The sequence below is a fragment of the Conger conger genome, chromosome 3 (genome assembly GCF_963514075.1).
Source record: "Conger conger chromosome 3, fConCon1.1, whole genome shotgun sequence".
In the NCBI taxonomy this organism is placed as follows: Eukaryota; Metazoa; Chordata; class Actinopteri; order Anguilliformes; family Congridae; genus Conger; species Conger conger.
The window spans coordinates 62,618,297-62,644,349 of NC_083762.1; the positions used below are offsets into that span (position 1 = coordinate 62,618,297).

A 26,053-nucleotide genomic window follows, 5' to 3' on the forward strand; every position below is an offset into this window, starting at 1 on the left:
GTCCTTATTTAAGCGCGTGTCCATGCTGGCGTGCTTGAGTCCGATTCCCCGCTGGACCTCTGGTGTGATACGATGTTTGGTATTCCGTACTGCAGCCTCCCACGCCCCGCAGCCGCCCACGCCAGGATCTGCGTCACGCAGTGGCGTGGGAGTGAGAGAGAGCAATGTAGCAAGAGCGGAATATCCCAATTCAAGCAGTAGGGGGAGGAGGGGGAAACCAACGGTTCCCTAGCTCTTCTTACTAAACCTAAACACTCGGACTTGCTTGTACATTCTGAGGGCACACCAGCAGCGGCGTCAGGAACAGAGTGTGTGTGCACCTCTCCGACTGAGCGACACGACCTGCGCGCGGAGAACGTACTTTCCCCTCCCCGCAGGACGTCCTGACAAGCGTCCCAAAATTTACTGTGGCTGTCAGCAATAACTTGTGACTGGGCAAGTGCATCGCAATAATTCAGAGGACAGAGAAGGAGAAGGTCAGCGAAAGGTACGTACTGTATCTTGACGTGCAACAAAGACTCTGACTGTGGAGGTTGCACTACTTTCCGTTGAGTTAGTTAGCTTCTCGCGTGTCGGCTATTTGCTCCCTGCACTGCCTGCGCTTTGTGTTATTGTAGTCCATGTGGCTGTGACTTTTCAGCATGGAGAGTGGAGCCTTGCCCATTCTGACAGGAAGGACGGGACGGATTTCGCCCGTGTGGGTGAATCCCTGTGAAATCCAAAAGGAAAGGCGCCGGTGGGCGGGTGTGGAGGGGCAGATGTGTAGAGATGCCCTTCAATAATGCATCCTTTACTCTTCGGTTTACCAGTTTCTCTCCCTTCTAAAATTGCACATGTAAAGACGGTATTTTATGTACGTGCAATATATGATCCGATTTCCTTCGCGGACGATTAATTTTAGCTACAGGTAGATGGCCAAATGTTTTTAGTTAGCCAGCTAGCCTCAAAAACTTTGTAACTGGACAAAAATCTGAACAAAAACATGCTTTCAGCGGAATAATTTCAGATAGTATAGGAACAATTGACTGAACATATTGGGCTTTATTCTAATAGGCTCAACAGAAGGCTTCCGCTTTCACGCGTGTTTTGTGCACACTGGCCGATTAATTTTGTGGAATATATTTGTACACGGTTACGGAATAATGAATGTAGTTTTAGACATGTGATTTGTAAGGGGCTTCAACGGGTCAGAGCATTTTATGTTTTGTGGGTACGGGTTTTGGATTATTTTTATTCTGCAAACTCCTCCTTTCCAGACAATCGAGATGCATGCATGGTATCTGTATTATTTGTTTTCTTTGCAATGGATTTCAAAGCCTTTGTTACTACTGTGATAAAAGCTTCATACATTATTTCAACGGTGCTTGTCCTCCCTTTGTGCCTAAAGCAATTTCTTTCCATGTTGCCAGTTCATATCTTAGCCCAAAATATATATTTTTAAATTGCCAACCAATGCAAGTTCTCATGTTTATTCCACCATATCATATTTTATTCCCCATCATGACATTGACTACCACTCTTTGTCCTAGGGACCTCCCCATGAATGAGACTATTGGCCTACATTTGGGGAAATTATCACACTCTTAACAGCCCATGTGGTGGGTCATTTTCCTGACCTGTGTTGGGAGTGTGTGTGTGTAGTGGTACTAGGCAGAACTGGTCTCATCTGTTGTTTGGGAGCAGACATTTTAAAACTGTTACGAGTAGGAAAGGCAGACACTGGTCAGGAGGCTTATGCACAGGAAGTGAAGGGTCAGGAGTGGGACTGTCCAAAAATGCACAGGCAGAAGAGAGCGTGGGAGACATTGCCATATAAAGATAATTAATATAAGCCACATTCATCCTATTATGGGATTTACTTGCTGATGTATGAAATGACTTCTGCTTAGATGCAAGAATCCTCTGGGACAACAAATAATTTCCATCGCTTTATTTCATCTCTTTAGTTGCATGTACAACATGTCACTAATTAGGTGCTCTGTAGGAACTTCACTTTTGCTAACTGCTTGAGCCTGCAGCCAAGTTCTCCACTGATATCACACTCGTGCAATGAAGAGGGCTAGAACGAGCGAAATTGAAAATTTCAAAGCGATGCCGTTTAGCTCTGTGTGGACTCAGCAGGCTTCCATAGTGCAGGTGCTTGACTTCCGTCACCTTTCCGAGGGCCACTTTAAGTCTCTCTGCCTGTGGGACGTATAGGGCGAGTTGAACAGTACAGCCCATCGTGGAGTGGTTTTCACTCCGGTTTGGCCCTTCACTCCTCATTAGCCTGTCTGTGAAGTTTTGCAGTGATTTGCGTCTCGAACCTGCGGCGACGGACTCAGACAGTGTCCTGCTGGGTGAAGGAGCTTACGCAAGTCACGCTGGACTTGCTTTGTGTTTGTTACAGTTTGGCCACAAAAGAAAACTTAACTCAAAATAGCAAACTCAGGGGAGATCTTGTGGCACTGTCCATAGGGCGGCTGAGACTTAAAGCGTTGCTATGGCAACTCTCTGTACTGCCACCCCATTGCTGTCTGTAACCTCTGCTCTTTTCCCCCCCGTCTGAATTTGCTGAAGTGGGAAAATACATAAGCTCATATCAGCCTTGTATGCAGATGAGATAAATATCAGGAGGTAACCTAAAGTTGCAAGACTGGGTTTTCTGATTTACAATAAAAAGAAAAGAAAATCAGCCCGCACAACCATCAGATCTTGTGCACTTACGGTGCTTGCTGCCATTGCTTTTCATACCGAAACCTGCCCACAGGGAAATAGAGGTGTCCTGCCAGCAAGCATCTTTGTATCTTGGTCAATGTGGCAGCATTCAGTCAGTCCTGTGAAGTGTGGGTCACAGAATTGACTTAACCACAATAAAGAGGGACATTCATCACTATCTGCTGGGACGTTTATAGCCTTGTAAAGACTTTCCCATATCTCACTGTGTCCGTTCGGCATAGTTACGATAAGCTGTGTTCTTCCTTGCTGGTACTATTTCAGTGAAGATAAAGATCGATGCACGGGAACCTTCTAGCCTGTCAGAAAGGCAGTTCATTTTATGGTCATTCATCTTCTTGTCATCGCCTTCCAAGATCTTACAGCTTCCACCGAAGCTGGCGGGAAGTGGCGTTCGGGCTCTCTGTCTCAGGCTGAAGCCAGTCCAGAATGAAGTCTGGACCTGGTCCAGAATAAGTCCAAACTGGTTGCTGTAGCTTTCACACTGGCTTATCAGAACAGAGGGAGGGAATGTTAGCATCATGGTTGGAAGACAAAGTGATTAAAGCTATTGTTAGCGAGCGTGTGACAGTGCCTTTCGGATCCCTCTCCAATCTGGCACTAGGTTTCGTGCCTGTTGCCTTCGAACGCATCGTTTAGGTGCAAAAACGAGGTGTTAGAAATTTCGTATTGGGTAAAAAAAACTACCCGTTTGCCATCCCTAGAGACAAGTGATGTAGCCTCGTCTTGGTCTTGAACAGCAGCTTCCAATATGCAAATGTTATGAAAAGAATTATGTTACCGCTAGCTGATATTCTGTATCCTTACTCTCTAATTGAAGCAGTTGGCTCTGTGATGACAAATGAGCGTTTCTGTTTAAAGATGTAAATGCTCCCAAAATGAAGGAAACACAGCTCAGATCACGCGTTTACACAGCTTCTCTGTGTGTCTGGGGCACAGTTAGATCAACCACACACAACCGTTTAGGACCGCCACAGAACGTCTGTACTGTTTTGTGTCAATTAATGAATTATCCTGAACAGTCCCAGTATATTTGCATACACAAATAAATCGGTTACACATTATGCCCCAGCACAATTGCTTGTCTTTTTTATAATTGACTTTGTGCATAACCAGTAAATGTGGTCATTAAGTAGAGTTTTTATTTGATATTTATTTGAGAAATGCAATAAATGACAAATTCACTCTCGGGCTATGAAGGAGGGGGCTGCCAGCTCAGAGCTCCTTTGCTGGAGAAGGAGGCTCGCAACCTGCCCTTTCAAATTAGTCCCAGCTTTCACACTCAGACGGAGGTGCATCTCATGGCTGTGGGTGTCTGTGTCTTTGTTCGTTTAATAGTCTGAAAATGCCATGTTCTTTTTCAGCGTAACATTTATAGATTCCATTCCAAGCAGGTGTGTTGTTTCGTGACACGTTCGTACCAGTACGAGATCCCTCGCGTGCTAATTGGACTCAGTGTGCATGAAAAGGCGTGTCCCTCACTTTTCACAGCGCTAATGTAAAACGTACTGCCAAACCCAGAGCCGTGTGGTGGTTTTGCTCTCTGATTTAAAAATACATCAAATTGTCGTCTGGTTAAAAAAAAAAGAAGAAGATTATTTTGGAGTGCGTCCAGTTTTATTTTTTTTCTCAGTCATTGATTTGCTTTGAGGACAGCCACCCAAAGGAGAAGATCCACATAAAATGTCTGTATTCTGAGAAAACCGTTGGAAGCTGTCCTGGATGGAATGGTTTGTGAAGCCAGGGTGTGTTTGGTACTCTTATACATCGGGTCGCAGCAATTTGTTGTTTTTGCAGGTGTGAAGGTCATTTATGAAGGTCGAATACGCCGAATTTGCCTTTCACCTTTTCGCAACATTGTGCCAACAGAGGGTGTAGATTCCTGTTTCAGAGAGATTTTGACTCTGCTGGGCTACAGTGTGTGAATACTGCCTCCAGCACCTGTCTGTCTGGATAAGCCTTGACTCAGAGACACACGTGCATATGCAGACACTCTCTTGCTCACTCTCTCTCTCTCTCTCTCTCTCTCTCTCTCTCACTGTCTCCCCCCCCTCTCTTGCTTTCTCTTCTCCTGCTCTCCTCTCTCCCCCGCCCACGAGTGTACGTACAGACACACTCACACACACACTCACACACATACACACACACACACACGCACAGCTCCAGGTTGGGTGCTAACATGCTGATGATTACACTGTGTGAGCGGAGGAGAAGCTCGCTGACGTAGTTCCCCTCCTGCGTGTGGAAGCCGGCCTAGCCACAACCCCCACCCGCACCCCCACCACACCCCACCATGTACTGACAGCTGCCCTTCTCAGACAGATCACAGGTCATGCTAGCTTAGTCACCAGGGATGCATTCTCCATCTCCAGTGAACCAGAAGGGACTTATTCCCCCTAATGAGCTAACCTCAGGTCAGCTAACAGCAACAGCAGTGTTCTGTGATGGCTTATTTTGTTGTGTTTATAGCAGCAGTCCTCACTCCTGGTCCTGGAGAGCCGGTTTTTGTTTTTGCCCTAATAGCATCAACCAATTCAGACCCAAGAAACCAGGTGTGATGAGGTAGCTGTGTAATTAACTGCTTTAATTGATCAATTAAGTGCCGAGTATCAACAAAAGCCAGCACACCTTGCTGCTCTACAGGACCATGAGTGAGGACCACTGGTTCATAAACTTGGACACACCGCATAGGTACTGTACTGTAGCAGGCAGTAAGACAAGGTTGTACACGCATAGGCAGTGAGGGTTGTCACATTGTTTCTTGTTAATGCAGAAAAACTACGGCTAAATTAGCACATGCATGCGGGCAATGGTAGGAAGGCCACGTCACAGGAGCTTGGCCAGGGCATCGACGAGAGGCCCTGCATTGTGATGGGTGGGCTGGCCAACGGGGGGCACATGTTGTTTTCAGCACACAGCCAGGAGGAATGGCTGATGTGGACCAGAGAGCATCGGGGAAATCGGACGCCTACTCTTCCTGGAGAAGGAACACACACACACCCTCCCTCCTCCTTGTTCCAGACTCACTCTCTGCTGGGGCTGGTGTTGGGATCCCAGCTGGGGGAACAATCAGTGCACTCTTCCGCAGAAAGAGAGGAGAGAGAGTGAGAGAGAAACGGAGAGAGAGAGGCCTCCTGCGCTCTAAGCAGAGGTGGTGTGGTATTTGGCACCACCGGCAACCCCAGGACAGGCCACACATTCACCCTTTTCTCTCCGTCCATTTTCTCCCTCTCACTTCTCTCTCCCTATTCTTCTCTCCTTCCTCCTCGTTCTCCTACTCTCTTTGCCCTTCTCTCCCTCTACCTGCCCCCACTTCTCTTCCCCTCTCCCACTCTTCCTTCGCTCCCCTGACGGTGGTCTCTCCAGAAGGCCACACATTACATTAATCTCATCTAGAGCGACGTACAGTTGATTAGACTAAGCAAGAGACAATCCTCCCCTGGACCAAAACAGGGTTGAGGGCCTTGCTCAAGGGACCAATGGCTGTGCGGATGTTATTGTGGCTACACTGGGGATCGAACCACCAACCTTTTAGGTGCCTGTCATGTACCTTAACCACTACAGACCACTACCCTAAACGCTACACACACACACCCTCATGCTTTCCACTTCTCTCCCCAGGCATGGCGGCAGTTTTACCCAGAACCCTCGGGGAGCTGCAGCTCTACCGCATCCTGCAGCGGGCCAACCTGCTGTGCTACTACGACGCCTTCATCCAGCAGGGCGGCGACGACGTGCAGCAGCTGTGCGAGGCAGGCGAGGACGAGTTCCTGGAGATCATGGCGCTGGTGGGCATGGCCAGCAAGCCGCTGCACGTGCGTCGGCTCCAGAAAGCGCTGCGAGACTGGGTGACCAACCCCACCCTCTTCAACCAGCCGCTCACCTCCCTGCCCGTCTGCAGCATCCCCGTCTACAAGCTGCCCGAGGGCTCCCCCCGCGAACCGACCGTCAAGGTGCCCAAGTGCGTGGCGGCTGCCTGCGTGGACCCCGCCAAAACCGAGACGGGCAGCGCCCCAGCCCACCCGGGCGGGTCGCCCCTGCAGAGCGGCCCCGAGCCTCGCTTCTGGGGGGCCCCGGGGCCTGACAGTGAGCAGAGCCTGTCGCCGGCTGAGCTGGGGTCACCCGCGTCCCCCCGCGAGGGATTGGAGGCCCTGGATGCGGCGGCGGTGCAGTCGGTGGCGGAGTGCGTGGACAGGATGGCCAGGGCGCTGCCTCGGGCGGACTCGGCCGAAGCCAGGGAGCAGCTGCGGGGAAACAAGAAGCTGGCCAGGATGATTGGGCACATCTTCGACATGAGCGACGACGACCCCCGCCGGGAGGAGGAGGTGCGCAAGTACAGCGCCATCTACGGCCGATTCGACTCCAAGAGGAAGGACGGCAAGCACCTGACGCTGCACGAGGTGAGGGCGGCTAGCCTGCTGTGTGCGCGTGACGACGGCGGCCATTTTAATTGCACTTAAACCCTTTAGCCCAATATGAAGTGGCTCCACCCAAATCCCAAGTAAGGTTTTAATAGGGGCTCAAAACAATAGCATAGCAGTCATTTTGAGAAGGTATAACATCGAGAGTGCCAGATGGCACTCGTGGGACTGAAAGGGTTAATGTTCTGTTCGACTGTTAGGTACAGCACATCATCATTTTTTCCATTGCTCTCTTCTTGGTGAGGAGGTTAAAGGGTTATAGTCAAATACTGCGTGCTGAAAAGTCCCTTTTGCCAAAGTTAAGCTTTTGCCGCATATTGCTGCAATACCGATGGGGGGTCTACCGTAATAACAGGCGACCCGTTTAACGTAGGAGTGCAGGTAATTGGCTGCGGTGCTGACACGTGTAAGTGGCTCATTAAACATGTTTCCCCCGGGCTCTTCTCCCCACAGCTCACGGTGAACGAGGCTGCAGCACAGCTGTGCATGAGGGACATGGCTCTCTTGACCCGAAGAGATGAACTCTTTGGTCTGGCTCGACAGATCTCCCGCGAGGTCACCTACAAATACACATACAGGACCAGCAGGTAAGGGACACGGTGATCTTCACATCCTGCTCTGTGAGCTTCATCACTACCCTGGTGTAAAATCCAGCTGTGACCAGCTGGAAATTACAAGCTAGCAGCTGTTTCGCAACATAGCTTGAGCTGGTCAAACCATGTTGAGTATGGAGCTGGTCTGAACCGGTCAACCAGCTACCAGATGTTTCAAAACCTAGCTTGAACTGTTTTCCTCTGGTCCCAGTCCATGGGGGGATTAATATTTGTTGCTTAAGGCTAGACATATGATTCATGCTGATCAGGAGAAAGAGATCTGCTCTTGTTAAAGTTTACCTACACACAGCACCACCAGCATCCTGCTGTTATTTTCTTTTGTTTGTAGCGGCAGGTTAAATGCGCTGCTTTTCCTCCCTCTCCCTTTTCATCTCGCTCTGTTTCTTCTTCTTCCTTCCTATTTCAAATTTCACCGTTTGTGTTTGCTTTATTGGCTTCAAAAACTTTGACTCTTTTTGCCAAAGCACAGACGATGCGTGTGCGTGCTACGCACTTTCTCTCTTGAAATGAATGAAGAATGATTTTTCCCTTGAGCGAGCCTTCATGGCCTTCTTGAGTCATGCTGCTATGCAAGCATTGTGTTTCAGGAGCATCTAGGGTGATTGAATGGCTGTGAAACGAATGGATCCAGCAGTTCTGTTTCTCTCTCTTTCTCCAGATCTCGATGCGGAGACAGGGATGAGCCATCTCCGAAGAGGATAAAAACAGAGGTAGGGACATCTCTTCAGTATATCTATGTGCAGAGATGAGATGATGGCTCAGCTGTCACAGGTCAATGCGGTTGCCCTTGGAGACTCATATACTCATAATAATTTGTGAGAGTAAGATAATTAAGTGTTTTATTGATGAGTATAGATCTTGGAAAACGATTAATGTTCTTTGCCGCTGTGTTTAAACACCTGTGTCCTGCGAATATTTGCTGAACAAAACGGTGAAATAATTTAGCTTTCGGAAGATTACGTACTTTTAGCCAGCAGAGTTTTCCTTTGTGTCTTGTATGCTTTTCTCAAAAAAAGCACTTTGCAAACTGCTCGACAAGCAAAGTCTGAACTCAAAGGATGCTGCGTTAATACTGATGTACACACACGCTTCGACACGCATGCACATATACACACGCACTTGCATATATTCACATATTCCGAGACGGGAAACAGCTAAATTCGGAAGAAGAGGATTGGAGTTTGACAGGGGATGGGCCTTTAGACCTTCTTTGTTTGAATAGCTGCTTCTGATTGGTGTGCGGTAGAGGTGGGGGCGTATCCATTGGGAATCCTTTAATGGTGCAAAGGAAGCTGCAGTGTTGTCTATGACAGAGCAATACTCTGGTCAAAGCGATAAGAAACACATTCTCACCGTCTTTGTTCAAAAATCAACAAACAAGCTTTACAAAATAGTACTTTTGAGTGTGTGAGCTGGAATATCATTATCAAGTCATATTAATGGAACCTCTTTCCCACAAAACTCTAATTGTTTATATTTTAGGATCTAAAAAGGCCTTTTGTTTTGTTCCCCAAGTTGCTTGTGGCAACTTTCCATTAGTAGCCTTGTAGCCGATTTGATAGTTCTCCAAGTGTGATCGCTATTACTTGGAAGCTCTCTACATCATGTTGTTCCAGTCTCAGACAGGCAGCTCCAGATATCCTGCGGTTGTTAATCAGTATCCCCTCTCTACCAGTCTCAGGGACATAGGAGAGTTCAAAGGTGGATGGTTTACTCACATGTTCTGCTCAAATAATTTCATTAAATTTGCATATTGTATTTATGGACATTTTGTCTGTGTCTTTGTGATAGTGATTATTTAAGTAGGCTATTGATTGGCAGCCACAGTTTTAATTACAGCTTTAAAAAAGTTATTGGTTCCCTGGCGGCACTTTAAGTGTGTTAAGGATTACTCTTTTGTGCAATTGTTTTATTTGTCTTTTGCATACATATAGCATCCAAGCAGAAAAACTATTTAAAGAAAATTTAGATTTCTCATGCCATCCAAAGTGGAACCCCTTTTTATGGTGCTTTAAATGCATATACTTGAACTCATAGGACAAATATTCATTGAATCTCTGATAGGGTGGCTGTCCAGTGCTCCCTTAATGGTTGTGTACTGCAGACTTCCTGTGTGAAAACACTTGATATGTTTGTAGTCTCTGAGGCCTTTCAGTTAATGAAGGACTGTCTTTAAATAACCACCCCCTCCCCCTCCCACCCACCACCGCCACCCCCCATCTCCCTGTAACCCCACCCTCTGCACGCACATGCCATTATCAGTCCGCCCACTCTCAGAGAAAGAAAAGCCCAAATGCAATCAGTTGCGCACCTACCCATAGTCCTGAGGTACATATGACATCATTAAGTGGGCGCACTTGGAATCACCCACGCCCATGCAATTTTGCAGTCGACACAAGTGGGATGAGCAAATGCGCACACACAAGCACACACGCAGATACTGTTTCATTCTCGCTCAGTCTCAAACTCAAGCTCACCCACACACAGGGACACACACACCCACATTCACATATCACACATGCATACGCACATCTGCATTTGAATATATTTTGTCATATCTCATACATACACACACACTTTCACAAACACACACACACACACAGACAGTGACTCACACACACACAAACACACACACACACACTCACTCGACACCGCCTGCAGGTTTCCGAGTTGGAGGAACAGCATGGTGAAGTCATCACACCCTGCTCTCACTCTCATTGGCTGGGTTTAGCAAACACTCACCAATGGATGACCAGTTTAACCAACTCCTAGAAAACAAACATCATATGGGTGAAATGATTCTGGCCCTGTAATTGTACACCTGTCAACAAAATTCCAGTGATAAAAAAAGGTTAAAGTCAGGGGTTTTGCTGAAAGGAAAAATATGACAGTTTCTCATAGCAGAGAGAGAGAGGCACCACCTTGTTACTTATTATCTTTGATGAATATCAATCTTGGTGTCGAACTGTAAAAACTGCTTCATCGGTCGAGTTAAGAATGAGGACAGTGCCGTGCAGTTCGTTTAATCTCGGCCTCCTGTCCTCTCACTACCGCGTCTGAAAGGGTAAACGGGAGTGATGACTCAGAGAGCCTTGAGAGGGCGCAGTTGAGGGTGTGAATGTCAAACTGACACCGAAGGGATTTAACAAACAATCAAACCGATGACGTCAGCTCTCGACTGTGCGGTATCGCCGCCTTGACAACGAGAGAAATATACCGGACATTTTTCTGGGTGCTGCCATGTCTGTTATTGTTGTTGTTGTAGTTGTTGTTATCATGGTCCATAAAGCTCTTTGATTGTAACAGTGAGCTTATTAATTTCATTCGCCCGTGTCGTCCTGTAGGAGGGGCTTTTTGACCTCCAGGAGGCGCTGCAGGCCAATCACATGCGGCAGGAGACGTTGCGGGAGCAACTAGCCCACGCCAAGTTGAAAGGGGAGGAGACTCTGAGCCGAAACCTCCAGGTATTTATGACGGGGAATGCAGGGGAGACCTTTTAGATAGTCCTTCCGTCCGACAGTCTTCTCGAGCGTGAGTTACTTGCGGACTAGCTAGTACATAAATCAAGTGCGGAAGTTAACGCTCATGTGATCAAGTGTGCCGCAAATTTTATTTTATTTATCAATACAGCTAATCCAACATATACGTTTTTGTGCTATAACATAGCTAGTTAGCTAACTGGCACTAACCTGCACCTGATGCTTTTCTTGTTACAGTCAGAAGAGTCTTGACGTTATATTATATCACAAGTTAACAGATTTTATGTTCTCAAATTCTAAGTAGTTGACTTGTTGGTGCGCTTGTATGTTAAGCCTATAAGAACATGGGTGCGCAAGTACAGGAGTGTGCCACTCTTGGAAGATCCTACGATAACCAAGCAGCAGAGCTTGGCCAAGCTTTCCCACAGTGCACTGCTGTATGCAGGACTGAGCTTCATGGGAACTGCAGTTTCGGTGGCATTCAGTGGGACAACAGTTGCTGCTTTCTGTTCTGTGTTGTCACACAGAAAAAAACTCAGGATAGTACAGTATCATAGGCAGTAACACTGGAACAAATCCAGTGGCCATTTCCTTTGTGAGATGGCTTCGGTTGTTGTTTGTAGAATCCACAGTAAGTATATTGGATAATAAGAAAGAGAGAGGTGCATATTCAGTATATTTAATGTTGATGACAGTAGTTTGTTTGTTTATTTTTTATGCAGTTGAGGAAGGGGAGGATCATTAGGTCCCTGTAACATTAGTGGCAGGATGTCACTCTACAGTTGAAAGTTTGTTTCTGGTGTGTTGCTTTTAGCATCCTTCAAATAAATTGAATTAATTGACTTTCTAGTCAAGAATATCCTGAATTCACTTCATTGGAATGAACCCTAGTCATGATTGATGTCATCTTAGAATACAATTCAGAATTACTATTTGATTTCTTTACTCTGCTGGGATCATTTTTGGGTACTGTTACATTTCATCTAACAAGTATCTAGCTCATTCACCCACGCTAATGTCAGTAAAAGATGCACACATTAATTAAGTGGCAAGCGGTTCAAATTACAGGTATTATCCCTAGAAGGCCCACTAGCCACCTGTTATACCTGCTAATTAATACATTACAGTGTGTATGAATTTTCTCACTTTGCTGTGCTCCGAACGGCAAGACACACACTGAAAATAGTGTTCAATCTTCCGAAACACGCTGAAGTCTGGTCTGAATTACTTCTACAATTTGCAAGTATTTATCCTAATCTTTATTATGTATCCGTATTATTATACAATGTGTATTATTATGTGTTTTTGCATTCAGAGGTTCTTGTTGAGTTATTTTGACATAATCAGACAAGAAGTAATTATATCCCAAGGTAGTTTGTTCATAGCCTACTAGATGTGTCTAGCTGCTAACCATTATTGTTTGGCAAATCATTAGGAAGCAATAAAATCGCAGAGGTATTGAGAGCTCGAAACACATCATTGGTGTGGAAACATTCAAACAATAGTGTATGGATTATCTTTCAGACAAGATTTAAATGTGCTGTATAATTTGTTGTAAAGTGTGTGACTGGCCACTTGACTCACACAGATAAATGTCACTTTGATAAATGTCAATCATTAATGTTAATGTGCAAGATTTTGGAAGCGATGCATGCGATAATGAGATTGGTGTGTGAGATTTGACGTTTTGGGGTCCCGGAGAGCTGCAAGGTCCACTCATTTTTTATTTTCACTCAAAAACCAGCAACTGATTCTGTCCCAAGTAACCAAGGCGAGGTGGAACTGTAAAATCAGCCACTTTAACTGGCCGATTACGTGCTGAGAAACAGCAGAAACCAGCAGGCTTTGTGGAAGTGCCCTGGGTGTGAACCAAAGCTCCATCACACCTCATTCACGCCTCGTTTCTGAGCGATGCCCAGCCCAATTCTGCACAGCTGTCAGTGACAGACAACTGCGTGCTCCATTTTACCGACCCAGTATTGAGACCGTTCTCTGACCCACCTCTTCCATTCTGACCCTATTTCTCGACTGTCCTTGGCTCCACGCACAAAAGAAACAATAGCCAGAAACCTGAAGACACATTAGCTAAGTTGTGTTGTCTCAGAATGCCAGTTAACCTTGGTTTAAAATCCAGCTATGACCAGCTTGAAATACCAGCTACCAGCTGTTTCAAAACATAGCTTGAGCTGGTCATACCATGTTGAGTATAGAGCTGGTCTAACAGGCCAACCAGCTACCAGCTGTTTCAAAACACAGCTTGAGCCGGTCAAACCATGTTCAGTATAGAGCTGATCGAGGGGGTGAGGCTCTTCATTATTCTGAACTAGAATAGTGAACTGAACAGTATGCTTGTGTCATCAACATTAACAATGTTTAAAACATTGCCTAGTTCGTTAAAAAGTACTATCCTCTCTGACCTTCTTATTATTAAATAAAAATTTGTGGTAAATGGTTGGCATTTATATAGCACCTTTATCCAAAGCGCTGTACAATTGATACTTCTAATTAACCCTGCCACTGCCAGGCGACTGCTCTTACCTCCTGAGCTAAGGTCAGCCCGCTGAATTGACTCTTTGACCGTTGCCCCGCGGCAGGTCCAGCTGGAGAGGCTACTCTCCCGACAGATGGAGATACTGCACGATGCCGCGGCGCAGGAAAGGCTACAGCTCCTGGACTGGAGGATCCCCGCGGCCGCTTTCAAACACCGCGCCGTCGACCAGCACCGGACCAACGGCGTCTCCGCGGACAAGACTGCCGACCAGCAAGGTACGGTCTGACCGCTCAAAAGGGAGGACACCCTACCTCTCAGCCAGGGGTGAACAACTCCGGTCCTCGAGGGCCGGTCCACGTACTGGTTGTTGGTCCAACCAATTGGCTTGTTTTTTATTTGCTGACAGATCTATAAATTACCCTGGTTCAAGCCTGTACTTGAGCACAGTAAAATCATTAGGATACACTTCCAGTCTGCAGCTGTAGCCTGTACTCATGCACATGTCAGTTGAGACATGATAGAGTCAATTAAATAATTAAGACCAGAAGCTGGCACGAAATCCTGAAACGGATCAGCCCTTGTTGTGCACCCCTGCTCTAAGCAAATAGAAGCTCTGAACGTTGATAGGGAAAATTACGCATTGGTTTTGATAGCTAAAATTAGCAGCTGTGAACAGCCAGCTGGGAGCTGTTTGGGCATCTCCAAAGTGTGGCAGACATTCAATATGTGAGAGCAGGTGTGGCAGAGTGAGAGCCGCAGGTGTGTAACAGAGAGGAAGCAGCAGTGTGACTGGTACAAATGTGTGATCAGGCCTGGATCAAATATATAATTGTTTTGGATGACAGAGCCCTCTCCTCTGATGAAATAAAATACATTTTTCATCTGTTTCCTGCATTTATCGTCACTGTTTTTCCTGTTATATTAATTTGAACATATTATATTATTTTATTTGACAAAACTAAAAATACATAAGCTCTTCGGTGTTGCATGATTAATATATGAATGCAATCGACAGTTTTTTTGTTTGTTTGTTTTTTCAAAAATTTAGCTTTTATCCAAAGCTACTTACAGTACAGTTGATTAGTGTGAGCAGGGGCCAATTTGATTTTTTGTGACTACACTGGGGCTTGAACCACCTTCTAGGTCCCAGTCAAGCACCTTAGCCACCAGGCTATAGGCTATTCAGAGACATGTGATGGTGATGTGAATGCATGTCAAGAAATGACCAATGTTAACATGCGGTATCCTCCCCCTACACCCCGCCCCCTCCAGCAGAAAGTCCACTGAACCTACGGGTGCCCGGACAAAGGAACGCAATGCTTGATGGGGACACGCCCTTGGGGAAGCAACTGGCCAATGAGCTAAAGAGGCGCCACTCTACTGGCGAAGCAGCCATGCCTACCACAGGTTAGCCCCTCCCACTGCCTGCAGTTGGTCTATGACTGGTTGGCTGAGTTAGTGAAGCTTATTTCTGTATCGTATTGTCTGACCAGCTCTACAGTGGAAAAGGGGAAGATGTGTGCAATTTGTACCTTTTTTGCTCAGAACTTGTACCCAACTCATTTGTTCCCAAAGAGAACTTTACTGTACTTTCAGGGTACATTTGGGAAATTTGATCCTTGAAGAACAAAAACGTACCTCCACTGTCACTTTATTTCTGAGTGTGCTTGTTAATTAAAACATGTAAGCTCTAGAGTCATTCGCTTTAGCTTTGGCTAAACACATCCATGTTACTCCATGTAAATTGCATATTTTATTGTAAGCACAGCTGCATATCATGGGGCTTGGTGCATGGTGTTGACCTACATACTGTGAGCAAGTCTCCAGCCCGACTTCCCGAGCGACCGGGCCTCACGGTCCATTTCTGTTTCTCATCACAGAAACGCGGAAAACCGAAAACAGGAACGGGACCGACCACTCGGCGCTCAACCTCTCAGAGCGAAAATCCATCAAAGCCGAGCCGGAGGACTCCAGATAACAGCCCAGCCTTCATCCTCCTCCTCCTCCTTTCTTACAAACACATTTTGTTCATTAGTGAATACTAAGCAAGCACAGCTACAGTAGAGCCTTAATAACCAATGTTGCCTCAGAAAAAAATGGTGTTCTTTTTCTCGTTTTTTTGGCCAAAACACTTGGAAACATTCGCCAACGCCGGAGGAAATGTGTGCTCTCTCTTTCTCTCTCTCCCTCTGTTCTTGTCTGTGTGACGGGGAAGAGCCCAGCAGTCCTTTTGTACATATGTTATTTTTCGGAAAAGTGCTGTGTAAGTTCTTTTTTAAGCGTCATGTGTATAAAGAGAAGAATGCGGTAAAAAAAAAAAATGTTTCCGCACAAAACGAGGGAGTCGCTGCGCGCGTTTTATGCGTAAACGGTCCCATTTGACACGCTGCGTTCTGGAATTTAGCTATCAGGAACAGCGCACTTCAGGCTGCAGTGCTAGAGGCAGCCAGGAGATGCGAGTGAGGAGACATGCTGGCTATCTTCTGAACTGCAGACCAAGCACGACCTGTCTTTAGACAGCAGCTCGTTTCATAGCAGGTCCTTCCAAGTGTTGGAACAAGGACATTCCTTGTTCTTTTAAACAAGGAAAAGCTATTTTAAAATCTGATGTTAAAATTCAAAGTATATTGAGGGATACATAATCCTGTAAATAATAACAATAATAATAATAACAATAATAATATCTTGATCTGAAAAGGCAGTTTTGTTACTTGATCACTCCACCCTGTATGTTAATGCGTTGATTTCGATATTATTTATTTGTTAGAAGAGCAATATGGAATAGCAGTCGTTCAGAAACTCTGTGAGAGTGTCTAGTTGTCCCACCGCCTGGGTGGTGTGTTGTGAAATATGTCTGTGTTGCATATCTGTAGTCCTAGTTCATACTGATGTTTAAGGTAACCTGTAGCCGACGTGCACCAGTTGATGATTCCAAATGCAGTTTTACATGTTAGAATCGGTCTAGGATTTCCAGTGTTTCTCATGCTTCCAAGTCACTAAGAACTGCCAAAATAGTTATAGTTGAAGTGACAATCATTCAGTAGCACCACCCATTTTACATATTGTTGTAGGTTTGTACTTTCCACTCCTAAGCGGTGGAAAGTACATACTCAGTTCATATTCAGATTCCACTAAGACATTCCTTCACTTACCAGTTTAAACTCACCTATTCACTGTAATATAAAACCAGATCTCACAATACTCAGTAACACTGATTGACTCGGTCATTCTAAAATATGTGCAATATCCTTTCGGGACTACGTGTAAAAAAAAGTTCTAGGTGTAATTAATTTTATATTTTGGAATAAGAAAAGCCTCTGTTTTAGTATGCAAATCTTTGTTAACAAAAATAAGGGTTTATTTAGAACCAAAAGTTGATCTAAACCCCCACAAGCAAATTGCACCTTTATTGTTGTTAATATTGTACTTCATACCGTGATAAGAAGTCAGTTGAGCTTCTTTCGCTGGACCACATCTTCAGACATGTAAATTCCAAACTGCCCCCGCTGATTTTGAAGAATGATGTTGGGCTTTTAAAGAAGATTTTAATTTGCTTGAATGGGGAAATGTTAAATTGTGAGTTTTTAGTCTAACAAAACCATTTTAGTAACAGGCAATTTGTTGTCAAAAGAGGCCTTGTCCCACATCTACAGTAATACCACAAATATGCAGGCTTCAATTATGTTTCTTAAAAGGTGTTATCTGGATGTGAAACCTTGTCCTATGTTGTAACTATTCCACCTGTTGGTTCATCATATTCGTGCTGTGGCTTATTTCAAAGTTGTGCATTTCTGTTAATACTCAAGCATTCCCATGCCTGTTCATTCCAATGCATCGTCAGTAGAATTTCTGTCTGTGTTATGAGTGAAATAAAAATAATCTGTTAGGTTATGCACCTGTTGTTTTGTAAACACTAATTTATTTAATTTGTTATACAGCGCATAAACATTAAACTTTATTTTTTGAGATCTGATGGTGGAGTACTTTTTATGTATGCTTTTTTCTACATTACTGCAAATATCTAATTAGCCAATCATGTGGCAGTAACTCAATGCATATAAGTGTGCATACATGGTCAAGAGGTTCAGGTGTTGTTCAGACCAAACATCAGAATGGGGAAGAAATGTGATCTAAGTAACTTTCACCGTGGAATGATTGTTGGTTCCAGGTGGGGTGATTTGAGTGTCTCAGAAACTGCTGATCTCCTGGGATTTCCATGCACAACAGACTCTACAGGTCACATAGACTGGTGTGAAAAACAAAGAAAAAAAAAGCATCAAATGAATGGCAGTTCTGTGGGCAAAAATGCCTTGTTAATTAGAGAGGTCAGAGGAGAATGGCCAGACTGGTTCAAGGGCTACCTCAGCAGCAGAGAATGGCCAGACAGGTTCAAGGGCTACCTCTTCTTGCTTTGAGCACCTGCCCTTCAAAGGGTAACTGCACAGCCCAGCTGCAAATTCTTGAATATATAATGGAAAAAAACGTAATACAAATATCTGTGTTTAGTGAACTAATAGTTTTAACAAGCATCTTTACCATTAGTGGCACACAAGATAAGCATCTATAATCTCGTCAAAAAAAAACTCGACAAGAATTTAAGCTTGACCGACCAACACAACTTCTGAGAAGTCTGCTGGAAAGATTAAGAAAGTTTCCGTTCGTTCTGTGGGTTGAAGAAAATCTGTACAGCACACCTCACTCATGTATTTAATCTATGGAAAGTAACCAGACAAGATCATATAGTTTCTAATAGTGGCCAGCGTGTTGTCAGGTTGTTATTGCACTAGGAAATATGTTTATTCAATATTAAACAGTTGATCGATATTATTCAGGCCCTTTGAAATGTTAATTTGTTGAGACGACCGTGTGATTTCCCCCTGTGCAGTCATATGTAGGCCTCCGTTGACGAAAAAGCACATGCAGCACATTTGCATAGCTGGAAATTCTGCATGAAGGATGGAACACAAGCCTCAGATTACAGCCGTGGATAACGCCAAGTGTGTCAACTGCGAAAGTAGCCTTCTAAACAGTAAGGAGTGCACACGGAATATGGTTTAAAGCAGGGATAGGGCATCCCCTCCATCCCGGCTGTCAGGAACGTGGACCATCTACCAGTGTCGAATGTCAAATTGTATTTATTAGTCCACTATAGTGGCTGAAATGGGATCATTGAGTAAGCGAAGCGCAGATGCGTCCGAAGCTACTGTTGCAAACCAGTCCCTAGCCATAAATTGCCACTCTTCATTCCACCCGGCTTTTGAATATGAATGTTGCTATGCTATTTGGATAGTCAGGAGTGCGCTGATCTAAATCCTGATGGAAAGTTGCAATTTGCAATTGGTAGCCTACATTCTCAGCATGCTTTTCGAAAAACGGAGGTAACAGTTACTAATATGAAGTTGCGCGAACATGAATAGGCAGATAATCATTTATGTGAATTGATGCTCATTGTAAGCAAACAGGAAGCTTGTATAATTTTTTTTTTTTTTTTTTTTTTTTTGATGTTTGCTTCAATTTCAGATTTATTTTGTGTTGCACCTTCCCTCCAATATTTGTTCCAATCGCCTAGATTTGTTATTTTGTACAATTCTCCAGGAGATAGAACTAGCCTAATTGATGGAAACAGCTGAGTTCACGGGTGGCAGAATCACATGGCAAGACTTGTACTGGACTTTCCACTTCTGATTTTGTGAACGGTTTTCATGGTGTTTTCAGTTAATGAACTTGCTATAAAACAGTGGAGGTAGAGCTAAGTCCGGCACTGTGCCTAATAGCCCATATACACTCAGTGAGCAATTTATTAGGTAGACTTGTCTACCAGCTTCTTAAATATTTAACCGGCCACTCATGTGGCAGAACTAAATGCATAAAAGCATGCAGACATGGTCAAGAGGTTCAGCTGTTTTTCAGGCCAAATGTCAGAATGGGGAAGGCATGTGATCTAAGTGACTGTGACCGTGGAATGAATGTTGGTGCCAGGTTTCAGTGTCTCAAAAAACTGCCGATATCCTGTGATTTTCATACACAACAGAATGGTGGAAAAAAACAAAAAACATCCAGTGAGCAGCATTTCTGCAGGCGAAAACGGCTTGTCGGAACAGAATGGCCAGACTGGTCGAAGCTGACAGGAAGGTAACAGTAACGCAAATAACCTCTGAGAGGATTGGCTACAGCAGCAGAAGACCAATACGTCTAAAAAATAAGTCTATAAATACCTAATAAAGTGCTCACTGAGTGTAGGCCAAATTCTATGCCATGCGTATCACACAGCCTACATTTCATTGTCGAGTCTTTCGTGATCTAGGAGCTGTCACAGCACTTCAGGAGGAAAAGATTACAAGGCCAGAAAATAGGTCTCTGTAGGTAAACTTGTGGTCTTCACAGTTCATTATCATGTGCATCATATTTACACATTTTGAAACTATGTAATGACTCACTCTTACGTAGATGTGTCTGTTTTCTGCGCTCTCACAAACGCACTTAGGCCGGCTTTGTCTCTAAAACCGTGCCGATAAGCACCCCACTGAACGCCCACGGCGGAAGGAGCACTAGTCCTACATTACTGCCTCCTCCGGGATGTCGCACATAGGTCGCCGTGGCGAGAGACCAACTGTGGGCCGCTTCAGATGCGGTGGGAGGGAACGCGCCGCTGAGCAGAGTGGGACTGGCGGACGAGTCGTCATCTTCGGTTAACATTGCGTGAAACTGATGGCGCTCGGGAGCCTGTGTAGGCGTCAGTAAATTGTCTTCTCTCCATTTTCAGAGGGATAAAGCTTTTTTTCTAATCCACAATTCGTAAACCTCTGCTGAGCAGTGTCAACGCATGCTTGTTTAAAAGCTGTCAGAGCCTGTTTAATTACCGTCTTTGGGGCCCCCGCTAACATTTCTCCCACGTTTAAGTTTCCCAGATTTTTATTTTAATTTTGTTCTAAGTGAGAAAACAGCCGTAAAAGGAAAGTGTCATCACAGCATCGCGTTTAATGTGTTTTACTTTGTTTTAAAAAGTATTTTGTTTACCAATGAATGTTCGATTTGCGGAGGTAGCCTAGGTCTACGTTGTTTGGAAATGGTTATTTCATGTAGCATATGCGCTGTCCTTTATATGTGGTGAAGTAACTAATATACAACCCAGCTATTGAGCTGCGAAGTTACACCAAGCAATGTGCAAAATAATAAAAACAACTGTAGAGAGAGAGAGCGTGTGTGTTGGGGGGAGCGCGGTATTTCTATTGGTTCCCTCACCATGCAGAAAAGGATTAAACACGTAGGCCCTACTCGTATTCTGACGGTCAGTTCTCTTAAATTTATCAAACAGGCGAGTGTTTGTCTTCCTGAAATTGTGTAACGATGTACTAGAAGTTTCAGCGATGTATTTTTGGGTTCTCTTGAATAATTTCGCATGGTGTGGCTAAAAATGTGAATGTAAAAACGAATATAAGGTAAGGTGTGCATTTCGTTCTACATAAAAGCAGATAATTTACCCTTTGCGTTAAACGTAATACGGAATTTGACCACAAGACGGCAGCACAAGACAAAATGTATTGTTGGAGTTAGCCTAAGCTTTATAGATCCCAGATAAACCTCTTCCGCATCCATCCATCCATCCATTATCTGAACCCGCTTATCCTGATCAGGGTCGCAGGGGGGCTGGAGCCTATCCCAGCATACATTGGGCGAAAGGCAGGAATACACCCTGGACAGGTCGCCAGTCCATCGCAGGGCACACACACCATTCACTCACACACTCATACCTACGGGCAATTTAGACTCTCCAATCAGCCTAACGTGCATGTCTTTGGACTGTGGGAGGAAACCGGAGTACCCAGAGGAAACCCACGCAGACACAGGGAGAACATGCAAACTCCGCACAGAGAGGCCCCGGCTGACGGGGATTCGAACCCAGGACCTCCTTGCTGTGAGGCGGCAGTGCTACCCACTGCACCATCCGTGCCGCCCCTCTTCCGCATCTTTCGTATTTAATTTTAATGTAGTAATTGCCACTTTTATATCTCTTAAATGTAACATATGATGTTCCCTTTTGTTGTATTATGGTTCACTTAACATAGCTTGGTGTCTAATTTATGTACTATATTCACAGTGTCCCCCGTGTTTATTTTGTTTTTAACGTCTTAGTTCATGAACTTGTCTTACTGACCACGTTCTGTGTCAGTATATTATTTATTTATCTATTCATGCTTTCGAAAAAATAACGAAGATGAGATCCTAATGCATTGTGTGTCACTGGTTTGCCTTCTGACAATTATTTCTGGCCATCCGTTACAGGCTATTTAAATAACATTTAAAATAAAAATACATGTTTGTAATATAACAAAGTGCAAAATAAAACTGAAACTATGTTTTTCTAAATGTTTATCCCTGACCAAATATCCAGCTGATACAGATCAAATGTTTAATTCGGCTGATGTGTAAGCGTGTTAACTTTTAAGGCACATCTCCTGATTGTTTGCCCAGAGCTTCTGGCCCACACCATTTTACTGCAAAGACCAGCTGCATTCAACAATGCGGAGAGGGAGTGCTCAACTGCCACAGCCGTGTCAATTCCTATACATCTCTCACAATGCGCACTGCAGTTATTTGACCTAATTCACGTGACCATATGCCTCATATCTTTATGGGATTGATTTAGTTCCACATCATTGTATTTCCACTGTGGAGGCAGGGGTTGTAGTTCTTTGACTGACCCCTTTCAAAAAACAGACCCTTTTTTTCAAAGTCTCTCTCGCTCTCTCCCTCTCCCTCTCTTGCTGAGTCATAGAGTGCCCCACATAGAGCAAAAAGACCTATGCTGAGTTCTTTGCCTGACCCCTTTCCTGAAACTAAGCCTCTTTCTCTCTCCCTCCCTTCCTCTCCCTCTCCCTCTCGCTGAGTCACAGAGTGCCCCATATAGAGCAAAAAGACCCATGTTGAGCTGGAACCTTCTGGAGTAGCAGATGACTCATCAGTAAAATGCTCCTGATTTCTGGGGTGGGTCTGGGAGGATATTCTGAAAAGATAAACACACACTCTCATACAGCACTGTGGACACCCACCACCTCTGCTGTTGAGGGGAGCGTTACAGGGAGCACACTGTTTATTTTGGGGCCTTGTGTGAATGTCACTCTGATTTTTCATCACACTCGACCATTCATCCATTGCTGGGAGTGCTCTACCAGCTCAGCCCACTTCCTTTGCGCCTTTGGCTCTTCCTGTAGGAAGCACGCTCTGTGAGAGAGAGTGGGAAGGAGCCAATGTGCTGAGCTGTTAGGCATTGCCCCTCTTAGCATGGCTTCTTCTATTAAGGAGACATCTGCAATAAGGAGATTGAGTCCAACCCACCCCCAGTAATACAGTCAGACAGTTAGATGCATCACTACTTTATATGGCATTGATTACCTATAAATGAAAAAAGTTGATCAATTAATCAGTTCCCTGACACCAGTAAAATTGACTAATGGTTTGAAGAAGAGAGTGTGGTGATACCAGCAGGCGTATGATAACAATTATTAAAGAAATAGCAAGCCAATGATCCCAAACATGCACCAGCACTGGCCATTTTGACAAACAAGACTCCAAAGGAAAAAGCATAGAATCAAGACTAGATAGTGAAAGCTTTGTATACCTTTACTAAGGAAGCGATTTTATAATTATAATTATAGTGCTTTTTGACCTCATATTCATTCTATCATTTTAAATCAATTTCTAAGCGCTGGAGTACAGAGCCGAAAGAACAGAAATTGTCCCACCATTCAAATGCTTATGGACTGCACTGTATGTGCTTACTAGTAGTAGTAGTAGTAGTAGTAGTAGCGGTGTGGAGATATTAAAAGATTGTAGGCAGGGTAACGGCTCAAAGATGTTACATATTACCTCCTGCCAGACAGATTGCTTCTTAATATCTCCCAGCAGGCTGTGAGGTTTGTCCCCTGAATGGATCATTAATTTGAGCCAGAAGTTCCCTTTCTCACACGTGATATTTTCCCAGATCGGTGGCCTGCCTCTCCAACGGGCTGACTGCCCCATTTTACCTCCTCAGAATTGATCAACAGTGCCTACATTGCTATGACAACACATAGCCCTGGAGATAGCAGAAGTCACAAAATTTCTGTCGGCCAATCAGGATGTCTGAAGACAAGTGTGCTGTTGTCCACTAAGAAGAATGCCAGTGTCACCCACCAGGACAGCATTCTCCCTCATTTGCTGTAATAGTAAACTAAACTGCCAACAATCAAAACTGGAAAGTTTCCTCACAGCAAGCAGGCCTAAAAATATCTCAGGTCTCGCCTGCATCAACTGAGAAACATAAACAGCAATAGAAGCACAAATTAGTTCATTATTTCTATCACCTACACCTGCTTTTAGGCTATATTTATTTTCTTACCCACCTTAAGAATGTTTTATTATTAACCTTCATTTAACAATGAAGCTCAACTGAGAACTTGGTTCACTTTTGCAGTACCTGAGAATTCAAAGTATGTGTGGTGTGTGTATATTACGTAGTAATACAAAGTATTAAATGTAGTAAATGAGATATAGGGGTTGATTAGGAGGACTGATGTATTAATCCATTTTTTATGGGAATATGGCCAGGACACTGCTGTGCAGTGAACAATATGTGTACCTGTGTAGACAATAAACAAAATCCTGCACAAAACAATTCACTCAGCAAGTAGAATCTGCCAACGACACCCATTTCTGTGAACCTTGTAGTTCTGTTTTCAATACTGACTCTCCTGTGTTCAATTCTGACATCTATAATAAAAACATAGCTCGTAGGTTGAATTTTATTTACCAGTAATATGGTTCAGTCATGGCCACCTGTTTGAGGTAAAGTCCAGGCATAACATTTTGGCAAATGGTAAATGGTAGGCATTTATATAGCGCCTTTATCTAAAGCGCTGTACAATTGATGCTTCTCATTCACCCATTCATACACACACTCACACACCAACGGCAATTGGCTGCCATGCAAGGGGCCGACCAGCTCGTCAGGAGCATTTGGGGGTTAGGTGTCTTGCTCAGGGACACTTCGACACAGCCCGGGCGGGGGATCAAACCAGCAACCCTCCGACTACCAGACAACTGCTCTTACTGCCTGAGCCATGTCGCCCCCATAAGGTTGAGGTTAAGGGCTATTAGCAACAAGCTAATAGCTACCTCCCATTCTCAAGATCTGAATCATAGTGTGAAACTACCAGCATTCAGAGATGGAATACCAGGAGAATATATTATAGTAATCCAAAAAATGTCCAACCAATTTGTGCTGTCCGCTCATTTCAACTGATCAAAGAGGTATGGATGTGCGTACATTCTTAATTAATTAACAATACATCCATCCATCCATTATCTGAACCCGCTTATCCTGATCAGGGTCGCAGGGGGGCTGGAGCCTATCCCAGCATACATTGGGCGAAAGGCAGGAATACACCCTGGACAGGTCGCCAGTCTATCACAGGGCACACACACCATTCACTCACACACTCATACCTACGGGCAATTTAGACTCTCCAATCAGCCTAACGTGCATGTCTTTGGACTGTGGGAGGAAACCGGAGTACCCGGAGGAAACCCACGCAGACACGGGGAGAACATGCAAACTCCGCACAGAGAGGCCCTGGCCGACGGGGATTCGAACCCAGGACCTCCTTGCTGTGAGGCGGCAGTGCTACCCACTGCACCATCCGTGCCGCCTATTAACAATCCAGAATGTATTAATTTTCCATTGCAAGTGGAAAATATTGTTTACATTACATCCATTCACACAAGTGGATATTTACATAGCAATACCCAACTCTCATGGGACTCAAACCTACTGCTGAAATTCCAGTACCATAAACCAGAATGCTGCACAAGTAAAAGGGATGTCAATCTTTGGGTAAACCTCATTCTTAAACTTGCTTTTATGAAAAAACTTTGCCCCAACACCTGCCTCAGCCATGTACTGTAATTGCAGCAATGCTCGATTTTCCTACCATGAAAACAACCAGTGTTTCTGCCTCCACTACATGTCCTGGCAAATTGTTCCACACAGTTACCACTCTGTGTGAAGAAATATGTCCTAATAACTGTGTGGGATTTATCCATTGCTGATTTCCATTTATGCTCTCTCTTTCTGCTAACCAAACTCACCCAGAAAAATCACCTGTAGCTCACTTTGTTAATCCCTTTAATGAATTTAAAAGCCTCATTCAAATCCCCCCTAAATCCTTAAGTCTATTCTAACTTTTATAATTTTTTACATGGATTCAGTCTGGTTGCCCTTTGAACCTTTTCCAGCGCCTCTATAGCTTTGTTATAGTGCGGTCCACAGAACTGCACACAGTGTGGTCTAACAAG

At 44.5% G+C, this 26,053-nt stretch overlaps 2 protein-coding genes across 3 annotated transcripts in view; one reads left to right on the forward strand and one right to left on the reverse strand.

Moving 5' to 3' along the window:
- Positions 1-212: 212 nt before the first annotated feature.
- nab1b (NGFI-A binding protein 1b (EGR1 binding protein 1)) lies at positions 213-17,688 on the forward strand. Of its 2 annotated transcripts, none has more exons than XM_061235566.1 (8): positions 213-487; positions 6,337-7,115; positions 7,590-7,723; positions 8,409-8,460; positions 11,095-11,214; positions 13,824-13,995; positions 14,993-15,127; positions 15,601-17,688. In XM_061235566.1, exons 2-8 carry the CDS (start codon positions 6,339-6,341, stop codon positions 15,696-15,698), a joined length of 1,488 nt encoding a protein of 495 aa, XP_061091550.1. In that variant the 5' UTR covers positions 213-487; positions 6,337-6,338; the 3' UTR covers positions 15,699-17,688. The 2 variants fall into 2 exon arrangements, with proteins under 2 accessions (XP_061091550.1, XP_061091552.1); XM_061235568.1 differs by having other exon boundaries at positions 14,996-15,127.
- A 3,938-nt stretch (positions 17,689-21,626) lies between these two features.
- Positions 21,627-26,053, reverse strand: part of LOC133123804 (signal transducer and activator of transcription 4-like) — a 97,525-nt gene continuing 93,098 nt past the window's right edge. The window contains exon 24 of the transcript XR_009708249.1: positions 21,627-21,676. The gene's annotated coding sequence lies outside the window, so the exon portion shown is untranslated. The remainder of the gene's footprint in view (positions 21,677-26,053) is intronic.